The sequence below is a fragment of the Bactrocera tryoni genome, chromosome 5, assembly GCF_016617805.1.
Source record: "Bactrocera tryoni isolate S06 chromosome 5, CSIRO_BtryS06_freeze2, whole genome shotgun sequence".
NCBI lineage: Eukaryota > Metazoa > Arthropoda > Insecta > Diptera > Tephritidae > Bactrocera > Bactrocera tryoni.
The window spans coordinates 42,164,838-42,178,408 of NC_052503.1; the positions used below are offsets into that span (position 1 = coordinate 42,164,838).

Consider the following 13,571-nt stretch of genomic DNA (forward strand, 5'->3'; position numbering starts at 1 on the left):
GGCAGAGAAGGGCGAGAAAATGGCAAATAATAAAAACGTATATTTTGATAAGGCATTTTTCATGCCAACAAGTCGACACAATCTGAGCGCCAAGTGGAAAAGTACGCACAATCAAAAGACAATTTTTCACACACACACACACCGCCACACTCTCTCTGGTTAATACTTACTTGCGTCGGTTAAACATATTCGTGTTTAAGAAATCTCCTCCCTTAACTTTTTCATTTCCTTCCTCTTTGCGCTGTTGCCAACTCCTGACCTGTTGCCTTGCCGCACCCATACCCTTGCTTAAATTCCGGTTTCAGCGGCGCGGCTCACGTTACTTGCGGTACATTTACATTTTATTACAGTAATATACCTATATTCAGGTTTCCACTTTACGAGCATTATTCTCGGGTGTATTTTTGCGTGTGTGTACTTTACAAACTAATTTCTACCGTCGCGTGCGAGCATGCTTAAATAGGTGTAACGGAGTAATTTAAATAAAGTACTTGTCATAATTATTAATGCATAAGCACATGCACATATAGAGTTACACATTTTACACGAATATAAAAAAGATAACAATACAACGGTGAAATAATTATACACCTTTATGAATTACGGAAATATTCGCACGAACGCGGGCAGAAGATATTTTAGATAGATAGGAGTTCAGGGCAAATGAAATGAAAGACATTTGGAAGGAATTTCTCTTCAGAAACCTTAAATACAGATATTAAAGGGATAGAGTATGTAACTGAGCTGAACTGTTTGTTGTCTCCTTTTAGAAATATCACAACAATTTTAAGTTACATATATAAATAAATTTGGTGAGTAAGAAGGATGAGCAAATCAGGCTTTAAATATTTTAGAAGGTGATTTAATATACGCCACTAAAGCTTATCAGAAAAAGTTGTTATTACATTCCATCAACTTCCGATATGCATCCATTGAAAAGGAACGAACCCAGATTTTGAAAAAGACTCATCAGCTGTTGTCATCGCCCATGCTTCTGCAACATATAGCAGGATGGGGGTGGTGAGTGGCTTATAGAGAGAGGCCTTTGTTCGTCGAGAGGACTTTACTTCTCAGGCCATTGAGAAGTTAGTCCGAAGTAGCACCTGTTGGCAAAAGTTATTCTGTATTGAATTTCGAGGCTGACATTGTTGTTGGTGTAGCTGGTTTCAAAATAGACGAATTGTCTAGTTATGGCTGTCAACAGTGACGTGAGAGCCAAGACCCGAGTGCAACAATGGTTTGTTTGATGACAGGAGATACATATTTCGTCTTGGTCTTGTTCACTTCTCAACCCATTTGCTTCGCTGCTTTGCCCAAGCTGAAGAAAGCAAAACTAACGAAGCGGTTGTTGAGGCCAATGATATCAATATCATCAGCATACGCCAGGAGCTGTACACTCGTATAGAAGATTGCACCTTAGGTTGAAGAAGTCACTTAGAAGGAAGGCGCCTTGTCTAAAACCTCGTTTGGTATCGAACGGTTCGGAGAGGTTCTTCCCGATCTTGACGGAGCTTTTGGTATTGCTCAACGTCAGTTTACATAGCTCTATTAGTTTTGCAGAGCTACCAAATTTAAACATCGCGGCATTAAGACAGCAGCTTTTCATGCTGTCAAAACCAGCTTCAAAATCGACGAAGAAATGGTGTGTGGTCGATCCACTTTTCACGGTGCCTTTCCAAGACTTGGAGCATGGTGAATATCTGGTTAGTTGTTGATTTTCCAGCCCTAAATCCACACTGATAAGGTCCAAGCAGATTGTTGACGGTGGGTTTTAATCTTGCATACAGTACGCTCGATAGAACCTTATATGCGATGTTGATGAAGCTTATCCCACGGTAGTTGACGCAGATTATGGGGTCTCCCTTTTTGTGGATTTGGCAAAGCACACATAAATTCCAATCATCGGACATGCTGATGTATGCTCCTTATCAGTTCTTCACCCCCATATTTGAATATCTTGGCCGGCAATCCATCGGCCTCCTCTGCTTTGTTGTTTTTCATACGGGTAATTACTATTCGAACTTTTTCATGGTCGGGAATGTAGTCGAAACAAAACTAAACTCTCAATCGGCTGATATTTCAGATCTGAATTCACAGAGGTCGGCTATGAGATTGTAGTAAATTTGTCTGTATACGAGTATATGCTAACTTCATCTATACAGTTGAGCGATTAGTAAATAGTTTGAAGAAAAAAGGAGAAAATGTGAGTTTATTTTATTTTTTATTTATTAAAGCTACATTTTTTATAAATACCACAGAATCATTATCAGAAGTTAATCTCTAAATTATAAACTTAAATTATTTAACTAATATATAAAGGTATATATTTTTATTTATCTTTTTTTAACTATTGCTTTTATTGTAGAAGAAACAGTCAGCAAAATTTCATATTTAATCACATAAAAAACTCAAAGACGCGATGAACATTAGAGTGATTTCACCGGAAATATTTGTAGATTCTCTTTTTGAGGGTAGTCGACTAAGTCGCCAAATACTCGTACAGTAGACTTCCCAGAAATGGTAACAGGGAAATTTTGTATTAAATGGCGCCGCACTTCCTCATCACTTTCAAAACGATTGCCACAGCTCCGACATTGATCCACAAAAAACTTCGCCAAGTACACTTTTACCTTGTTGCATTCTGACGAGCATTCCGATTCTGGATGAAATTGCGATCCATAAAACGGATATCTAAAAGTGGACAGTTTTGTAGGAATTAAAAATTAATTCACAGTAAGCATGCAATTACCTGCGATGTTCGATAATGGAAGCAAATTCTAAGCCCTTCGCGTCCTCGTTTTTCGCCAATATATGCCACACATCATTGAAACTTTCTGCTGTCTTTATGGAAAATTTTTAAACAAACAGTTAGTGGAAAACAGTTCTACACTTTGGACTATTTTGAGAGCCATAAGGTTTTAAATTGACATGAGTAGAAAAGAAAGTAATTAATTGTAGCTATCATTACCTTAAGGCTTACGCAATACATATGGCGATGGTGACCGAATGGTTTGTTCTTCATAATGCTCTCTACTTCAACAGGTAAATCGGCAAAAAGTCGTGAGTCACGAAAAGCTGTAAGAAATTATTACAAGTTGTGCTTAAAAAATTAAGGTAATTTCGCAAGTTTGAAAAGCCCAATTGCCCGCTAAGATTCGACCTGTTTTTATGATTATTTTTTATGAATTCTTGGCTAAAAACAATACTGAAACGATGCCCAAGTCTCCATCATCGCTAAACATGGTTCTGTGTGGCTTTTTCCTATTTCCAAAAATATAGAGGACCTTTAAATGCAGTCGGAAGTATTTTGACACATGTTCATAATATCAAATGGGGATTGCTTTTAAGGCGACTAAATTAATGAGAACAAATGAGTAAACATTTTTTTTTTTTTAACTCAAATTCTCCTTATGTTTTAAACACATTAAGGGTTTGTCCATTTCTATATATCCTACTTTTTCAAAGGAAAAACCCAAAAACTTCCAATTTAATGGAGAATGTTTATTATCATTCGAAACAACATTCTTCGGCTTTTACCTTTTTAAGACTATCTCTATCAAATATTGGCCGCGGCTACATCTTAGATGGTCCATCCGCTAAATCCAATTTTCGTTGACTCGTTCGAGCATTTCGACTCGTAACTGGCGAATGACACTCGTAATGTTTCGCTAATGAATCGAGACGGAATTTTCCGCATAGACTTTAGACTTATTCAGACAGGAAGAGTCTTACGGTGCGATATCACACGATTTTGATGGCCAATAGACTGACCCAAAATGTGTCGCCGAGATCACGAACTTCAATTTCACGCATCAAATAGTCGGTTATAATGGCACGATTGACGGTTACGTTCATCATTTTTGAAGAAATATGGACCTATTTTTCACCGGCCCACAAACAACACCCAACCGTTGATTTTTCTTCGTCCCAAATGCGGCAATTTTGCTTGTTTACATTCCCATTGAGCCGGAAATGGGCCTTATCGCTGAACAAAATTTGGCTCGAAAACGTCGGATCTTCTTGGAACTTTTCAAGAGTCCAAGTGTCGCTTGGGAAAGTCTTGAGGCTTCAGTTCATACCCCATCTATATCTTCTACGTTTTCAATTTAAGATTTTGATGTAAAACGCGCCAAGACGTTCCATACGTTAGTGCGAGTTGCTGCGAACGGCGCCGTATCGACTTTCCATGGTCTTCTTGTACACTATCAGCTACGGCCGCTATATTTTCTTCGCGACGTGCTGGACGTGGTCTATTCTATCAATACATTTTTACACGCAACACTTTTTCCACTCTAATCAAGGTATCTCCAAAACATGTGTTCGCCTATACAGGTATCGGAAAACGATGTCTTCTTAATCAATTTTTTCTCGTACGGGAATAAAATGAAGTCATTAGGTGACGAGTCAAGACTTTACGGTGGATTACTCATCAAATCGACTTTTCAAGTGTTCAAAAATGCAGTTATTTCAATCGATGTGTGAAAACTCGCATTGTCTTGTGGAAAAGCTCATACTTATAAATCCACGGTTCATCTCCTGTCATATTTTTTTGCCGCATTTTTTTTTAAACATTTCCCTCGACCAATCACACGGAAGTCTTCTTTTAATGATCAACAAATTGTGTGAGTATTCATGTAAAATTTTTTTTATATAATCAAATGTTAATTTATGCTAGTCCCGCTAATGTCTATAGTCACATAAAGATCTTGCAATATCAGTTTACACACAGCATCAACAGCCTTGGAAACAAGAACTGGTTTTGGACGACATTCACGAAATTCGTGTTGAACTGATCTACGAACCCAATTGTATTCACTATACCATCGATAAACACTGGTCTTGAAGGGGGCTTTATTTGCAAATACTAAATTAAGTTCATCGAAGCACTGTTGCTGAGATAACCTACGCCGAAAGTTTTGAAAAAACCGCGCAAAAGTGTTCGCGATTTAATTCCATATTTTGGCTGAGATGAAAATTTTAAGTAACTGTAAACAACGCAAATAGCGCTCGTATTTCAAAACGTTTTGAGTATGTGACAAAAATGTCAAACTTTACGACAAAGTTGTGAGTCGCCAGATTGCAATACTTGAGTTCTCAAATCGCAAAATATAAAAGGCAACCTACGTAATGTTTATAGATTATATACATACATATGTGGCTTTTACTTCAAGTTTTAATGTGCCGTTCTATAAATATGCACTGATTATAACTGATTAAAATCACCTGGTAAAAAGTCCACTGATAAAAAGCAATTCATGAACTCGCATTTGTCGCGCACATCAGTGCCGTAAGGTGCATCCGCCAAATGGGTTGTGTAGAGTACTAAAAGCTGAAAGCCTAGACATGTTCCCCAAATCGGTAGATTAATACCTTTCTTATGCAATTTCTGAGCTATCCGTATAATATTCATAGTGGCAGTAACACAATGATTTGTTAAATCCAAGCGAGCAGGATCGTGTTCATTGACAAATACCGCACCACCAGGCAGAAGAACGCTGCGTAAGAAAAATCTTTATTTAGTATTTAAATCGATAAAAACATAGATTTCTGTAAGTAAACCCAAATTTTCCGTAAAGTGTGGAAATAATATGAATCTAGTTCCGTGAATTCGTCACTTACCCATTTATTTTGCTTAATATGTGCTCATAATAGTCGGCAGTTCTATTGATCCTTTTTTAGCACGTAAATTTGTATAGCAGTTTATGAACGAGGAGTAAAATAAAAAAAAATATTTATAGTTCTTTCAATAAAATTTTTAAAAACATGACATACCAAATAGGCACAACACCAGCTCCCGCATCTTCCAGATATTTGACATTCTTTTCATCAATGTAACTGCAAACGTCGGGGCTCATACTATCCTTACGATCAATACACAGCAGACCAATAAGAGGCTTATTCATAATGTTGTTAAATGTATTTAAATCTATATTCGTATAAACCTGAAAAAAATTAAAACAAATACTCGCAAATGTCGAATGATTTTATTTTAATTGTATGCATATACATATGTATGTATATGTCAATCAATAGCCGATATCATTTCATACTATGTGTGTATGATACAAGTGGGTGCACGTGAAAGTATGGAGAAAAAACTTCAATTGTAAAAAACTGAGTGTGATCATCCCTTCTCACTTTTTGATTGTCCATATCTCTTCAACTAGTAAAGCTTTACCACCCTAACTTAGTGAATACATTCAGTCCTATCGTAAACTTCCGAAGAACGTCATTCGCTATGGCAAAGTTCATAAATTTTTTTGGTGAACTTCATATGAAAAAAAATTCCATAATCGATAATTTTCCCTAATCGTAAATGAATTTGATTTCATGAAATTTTTTCACAAAAATGTCAATTTACTTTATAAACTTCTGTTTTCGAAATAGTTTACCACAAATTTCATCAAATAAAAGAAGTTTGCAAAAATATAAGCCAAAAACTTCGTTATTTTAATTTCCACAGTAATTTTAGGGTTATGTGAAACGTTGTGAACACAAAAGTTTTCAATTTTTTTAACATTTTTTTATTAATTTTGAAATTCTTAGTTCATTTTTCAAGGTAATCATCCTTGGACCCAATACACTTGTGTCAACATTTTTTCCAATCCTCGGAGCATTTATTAAAGTCAATTTTCGGAATAGCCCTCTAAACCGATTCACGTTTAATGTCTTCAATTTACTCAAAACCGAATAGCCAGAAGTCACGCGTAGCTAAATCAGGCGATGGCCGTCCTGAACGTTCTCGACCCTCTTTAAATAACTTGTACTAATCAAAAACGCTTGCTCATGACATACAGAAATTTGATTCCGCACACAAAATTTAATGGAACTTCTTTGCTAAATAATTTCATTCATCGTAAATATCGCCGAATACACTTTATGTACTGCCGAAATAATATCGTATACTCAGCACAAATGATTCATTGATGTGACATTTGGCACAGATGTCACTAACACTCATACCAATTTAGAAAAGAAATATCTCGAAGAATGGGTTTTCGCGTGAAAATAAAATTGAAAAGTCTTACTACTTTTTGCTCACAGTAGTATAACTGTGCTATACAATATTTTATAAATGACACGTAGTTTTGTCGTAAAATGGAGAGGATACGTTTCTAACCCTGAAAAATTAACGCACTCTTCCCCTTCCTCTTACTGACCTAAAAACTACCGTAAATTATTTTTCCTCTCATTTTTTTATTGTGTGTGAGCGATTCTTCTCAACGTTGCTATGCAGCATACACATGTATACATATATACATTAGGGTGTGCATAAAGAATCAACTTTCCACTTGACGTCAACAATATGTTAAATTTGTGCTATACATTATAAGGTAACTAAGTCATATGATCAAATCATATAATATATTAATTTATATAAAATTTTTGCATAACATATTATTAATTTTGTATATATCTAACGTTAACATTGCAATAAAAGACACTTGTTATATACATACATATAAACTAACATACATATATGTATATACATTCACATACATAAACATATGTATATAATAGCAAACGAAATTAAATGGAAAGTCAAAAAAAATGCGCTGATTCGCTGCAAAGTGTTTTCTCGAAGGTCAAGAATATGTAAACAACAATTTCGTTGCCAAATTCTAAGATAAATAAAATATATGGTATATATGTACATAGAATACAGAAACACTTTTCACGTTCACACAGATACAGATGTTTAAGCGAACTTACTAAAGTGCAGTTGAATGCAGGTCTTATTCACTTGTTCTTCTACGCGAGACTAAAACAAATCAAGAACTTCAAATCGTCTAGATGCCGTGCATTATAAAAATTGGCGCCAAATTCAAGCACACGTGCATAAAATACATACATACTTATGGATAAAAGTGCATGCCGACGAAGCCACTAACAGCGGTCATCATTTCACTATTACAACGCCCGTTATCGTGTTGAGCGCAGCTCTCTAATCGAAATGTGCATGATAGGCGCACAATTGCAATAAGCGACGTCATATACATATGTAAACAAAAATAAGAAGAAGCAGCTTAGAGAAACTGTGAAACATGCAATCACTTTCATAATTTTTGAAAATAGACTTAATAATTAAAAAATTTGAATGAAACGAGTATAATTGAGGGGAAACAAAGCAAACGGAAGCAAAATGTTAGGCAGCTCTCATCTGTTTACGTTTTGCTAAGCAAAAATCGCCATTTTTATTAAAGAGAAGACCGGAAAGCAAAGTGTTAATTCTAACATGCCATATGCTTTCTTCGCTTCGTTGTTAATGGATACATGGAAATCGGTGCTACCAAGTTTCTTTTACCGTTTTAAAACAACTTTTATTATTGTGAATGGTTCAAATCTGAAATAACTGTCAAAATAGCAAATACAAAACGTCTTATACCTGAGACAGACATGTAGTAACAATACCATATATGGTACAAATACCACTTGTGTGTCACCAAATACCAGCAAAATACCATATGAGCAATGTAGTATTTTGCTGGTAACAATACTGCGATGTTTCATTTTGGTATTTGTATAAACACAGCTAAAAAAAGGTAAAAAACTTTGCTGAAAGCTTTTACACAAAAGCTCTTCGAAATATTCTCTCAAAATTACTTAAAAAATTAATTAATGAAATGGAAAACAAAAAATGTTTCACAATTTTTTTCCGAAAAAGCAGGAAATGCCTCATTTAATATGAGGATTTTAGAGAGACTTTAACCAAATCGCTTTTTTGCGATGAAAATATATTAACTTAAGAGTATTTTAAATAATTGCTCTTTTTTTTTAATATCACACAACCACATATTTATTGTTTACATTTTTTTTTTAATATTTAATGCCTATGAAACAAAGGTAGTATTTCAGTTTACTACATTACCATGTGTGTCACCAACGTAGTAAACAGAATACCATGATACCTTTGGTATTGTTACTACTACATGTCTGTCTCGGGTATTATATAGCAAAAAAATCTGTACTGCATGATTTTAATTGCCTACACAATGATTCAAATATAGAAAGTTGTGTTGATACGGAGCGTGCTTCAGCTTACAAAATATGTGTTTGTATCCATAATGTCAAAATCAGTTGTCTTTTGTTTTTCTCATGAATTTTCGGTTTACATTTTTTTGATATATTTTTGTTTGATGTGCAAACTATTCGGTTTCACTTATCACTTAAAAACGCATTTTGATTGGTTGAAGTCTTTGAAATTTTTGTTTCTTTGGCTATCGACACAACCTTATATAATTTAGTTATGGCTTAGACTTGATTTAAGAAGCATCTCGCAGCCAAGGAGATAATAAATATTGTTTGGCTCGTAAAGATATAAAAACAAGAAAAAACGTTAACTTCGGCTGCACCGAAGCTAATATACCCTTCACAGGTGCATTTCTTTTAATAACTATGTGTCCAGTTTGTATGTATTGTAGTATATGGTTTGTAGTATTTTATAGTAATCCGATCTAAACAATTTTTCGGGAGATTATGTTATTACCTTAAGCAGTAATCCATGTCAAATTTCGTGAAGATACCACGTCAAATGCAAAAGTTTTCCGTACAAGCCCTTGATTCCGATGCTATAGTTATCCGATCTGAACAATTTCTTTCGATATTACATTATTTCTATAAACAATAACTCATACCGAATCTCGTGAAGATATATCGTTAAATGAAGAAGTTTCCCATTCAAGCATTTGTCCGATCGTTCGGTTTGTATGACAACTATATGCTATAGTGAGCCGATCTGAACAATTTCTTCGGAGATTATATTGTTGCCTTAAAAAATAACCTGCTCCAACTTTTGTGAAAATACATTGTGAAATGTGAAAGTTTTCCATACAAGAACTTGTCACCGCTTTTTCACTAAAAGGTTGCTTAAGGCTTTTATGTGCAAATTAAATTTACAAGGACCCACTGAATAGAGAATAAATAGATAGGAAAGTGATGTACATGAATGGTATAGTGTTCAATAAAAGAGTTTATATAAAAGTGTTTATATAAAAGTTTGACATATCGCTTTCATAACCGGACAAATTTCATGAACACAACTTGTTCATTAATATTTTCATGCAAACCAAATTCCTATAAGCGGACACTGCAATAACCGGAAATGGACATAATTTTGCTATTTTGTTGTCCTGTGGCTTCGAAGTTAAATTTTTTGCTCAGCCCTGCTTTAGTTTACATTACACTAGTTTACAGTATTGAACTTTTTGTCTGTTGCCGCGAATTCTGAAGATTGTTCACTTATTACTTGTTTTTGTCAAATCTACCTCAAAAATTTTTGAGCAGCTCGAGTTACTTTGTTTTTGATTTTTATCATTTAAGCATATATATTAATCGAAAACAGACGTATTTTACTATGTTAAGATTAGTTTCTCAAGTTTTTGCGTCATGAGGTAGTTCAAGAAGACGTTGTTTAAATAAATCAGATCATTTCTGCTACATATGCGGAGAATATGTGTTTACAAATTGTAGAAAAGTTATATCAGAGTTGGTGAAAAATACCTATTTTGAGTATTTTGGGGTGCTCTTGGATAAAAATAAGAATTATTGGGCTCCCAATTGTATTTGTAAATCTTGTGCGGAATATTTAAGATTATGGAAAAGTGGTAAAAGAAGTGCCTTTAAATTTGGAACACCGACTATTTGGCGAGAACCACGAAATCATCTCGTAGACTGTTATTTTTGTAGTGTGAACATAGACGGTTAAAACACTAAAAGTCGAGCTAAATGGCAGTACCCAAGTACTACTTGTGTTCAACGTGCAGTGCAGCGTTCACCTAACTCTTCAGAGCCTAAAAATATATATGAACCATTAGAGCAAGACATTGAAGGACCAAGCTCATCACAAAATGATGCTGATTTTGACGGTATGTCTAATGAGCCAAAACGCTTTTCCCAAAATGAGTTGAATGATCTTGTAAGAGATTTAAATCTTTCTAAACAAGCTTCAGAATTGTTAGCATCAAGACTAAAAGAAAAAAACTTCTATCCTCGGATACTAAAATAAGTTTTTATCGTGAAAGAGATGCAGAATTACGGCGTTATTTTTCCGAAGAAAACGGCATCACCTTTTGTTCAGATATCAAAAACTTGTTGATAAAAATGGGCTTGAAGCGATACGAACCAACCGACTGGCGTTCATTCATTGACAGCTCAAAACGTAGCCTTAAATGTATTCTATTACATAATGGAAATAAATACGCTGGGGAACCTATTGTCCGCAGTACAAAGTTAAAGGAGGAATATTGTAACATTTCGCTAGTCTTGAACAAAATAAAATACAATGACCATGAGTTGCAAATTTGTGTCGATTTCAAAATGGTCAACATTCTTCTCGGTCAACAAAGTGTTTATACCAAGTTTCCCTGTTTTATATGTCGTTGGGGCAGTAGAGCTAAACAAGAGCATTGGGTGAGAAAAAACTGGCCCTTGAGAGAAAAAATGGAGCCTGGAAAGCACAATATAGTCCACAATTCTTTAGTAGCTCGTAACAAAATTACCCTTCCACCATTACATATAAAACTGGGCATCATGAAAAAGTTTGCAAAATCACTAGATAAAGATGGGAACTGCTTTTCTTACATTTGCCAAAAATTTCCTCAGCTCACTATGGAAAAGATTAAAGCCGGAATTTTTGATGGCCCCCAAGTTAAACAACTTACGAAAGATACTCAAGTTAGAAATTCTAGGACTGAGTTGGAACTAAAGGCTTGAACAGCAATTGTGTCTGTGATGCAGAATTTTCTCGGAAATAAAAAATCTGAAAATTATATTGAATTTGTAGAAGACCTTCTGCTACAATTAAAAAATATGGGATGCAATGTGAGTATAAAACGCCACTTCCTCCATAGTCACCTAGAGAGGTTTCCGGAAAATTTAGGAGATATGAGCGAAGAGCAGGGAGAGCGTATGCATCAAGACTTACGCGTCATGGAAGAGCGCTATCAGGGTTTCTGGGAAGCAAATATGATGTCTGACTATTGTTGGTCTCTAATTCATCATTTTCCAAAGTCTACACATCGGAGAAGAGCTCTAAAACGAAGTTTTTTAGAACTTAATGATTAATTATATTTCCTAATAAAATTTTTCTTAATAAATTCATGTTTTTTTCTGTGTAATACCAACATAGCTGAAACTCTGAAACTAGAGCTGATAAAAATATTTAAATTATATTTTTTGAAATAGCATATTATATGTAGTCAGCAACAGCTAAAATTTCTTCGGCAACAAATGTACTGTAAACTAAACACAGCTAAAAAAGGTAAAAAACTTTGCTGAAAGAGGGCTCTTATATTAATAGTATGACGTTTGCGTTTTCTAAATTAACAGTTACTGATGCATTGCTATCTTATTTCCATGACAATTCGGTTCAAAGCAGTCGAAACGGGCCCGACATTTTTTCTGGCCGAGAAATCTCAATTCGGCAACATTCGACAAATAAATTTCGAAAGAATGTGCCACTACAACTAACTTAAACAATATATTGGGTAGTCCAAAAAGTCTCTTCGTATTTCTAATCAAACTTCAACTTATTTTTTTTATTTATACTAATAATTAAACATTTTGGTCGACCACTTTTTGCCATATTTCCGCTAGAGGCATTTTTCCATCAGAGTAAAACTTTCATCAGTGTAAATCGAAATTTCGAAATTACTGAGCGGAAGGCTGCGAACCATTGTTGTGCTGTACGAACTGATACAACATCGTCTCCGTAAATATCACAAGTTTCATTGGTGGCTTGCGTGGCATTCTTCCCTTTTTTATAACAAAAAAAATCAAAATATGTATAGCTAATTTCTTCATTATTTTCACATATTTTTGAACAGCTATAACTTTTTTTCAACTTCCCCGAATTTAATTTTTTTTAGTTAAATGAAGCTTAAAATCTCACCTTACCAACACTATATGATGTGGCACAATGTGATTGGCAGCACTGAAGATATGCGAGTGCAACGACATCTTTTGACAAAATACGAAAAGACTTTTTCGACTACCCAATATATTCGGAATACAATATTCGTATACTGTTAAGTAGTTGTAGAGACTGTACCAAATCATCAATAATCTGTAACGTTCGCCATATGGCTGTGGGTGATGGGCTTCGTTGTTCGTATTTTGCGGTGTGTACGAAACAATCCACCCAAATTATACACTTAATAAATTTTATGTGTGATCTATTTTCTTGATATATTATTTATGTAAGCTTGTTGTAAAATTAAATTCCGTTACATATGATTTCAGAATATGAACAAGAAATACTAAACTTCGTAACTCTAATCGTAAAAATATCGATAAAAGTTTATCGATGTCTAATGTTAACATTCAAACAGTCCAGCAGGCAAGGGATATGACCCGATTCAACTCAATTTACTCTTGTATTCTTAATTCAGAGTTTAAAGTTTTCTTCTTATCTTTTACTTATCTTACTCTGAAGATGCAATTCTTGTGGAAAAACTACCCGAGATTTGCAAATAAAACGCAAAATATTTAATTATTCATAAATATTCTGCATTCTTCTGCCTTCAAAGTTATCCCCACCAGATGTAATACACTTTTGCCAACGGTTTTTCCGG

At 34.6% G+C, this 13,571-nt stretch overlaps 1 protein-coding gene across 1 annotated transcript; it reads right to left on the reverse strand.

Moving 5' to 3' along the window:
- Nucleotides 1-2,249: 2,249 nt before the first annotated feature.
- LOC120777484 (gamma-glutamyl hydrolase) lies at nt 2,250-7,750 on the reverse strand. Its single transcript, XM_040108821.1, has 7 exons — nt 7,714-7,750; nt 5,773-5,942; nt 5,620-5,670; nt 5,224-5,495; nt 2,969-3,075; nt 2,750-2,841; nt 2,250-2,691 (listed from the first exon to the last, which is right to left on the reverse strand). Exons 2-7 carry the CDS (start codon nt 5,901-5,903, stop codon nt 2,427-2,429), a joined length of 918 nt encoding a protein of 305 aa, XP_039964755.1. The 5' UTR covers nt 5,904-5,942; nt 7,714-7,750; the 3' UTR covers nt 2,250-2,426.
- Between the last annotated feature and the right edge of the window lie 5,821 nt (nt 7,751-13,571).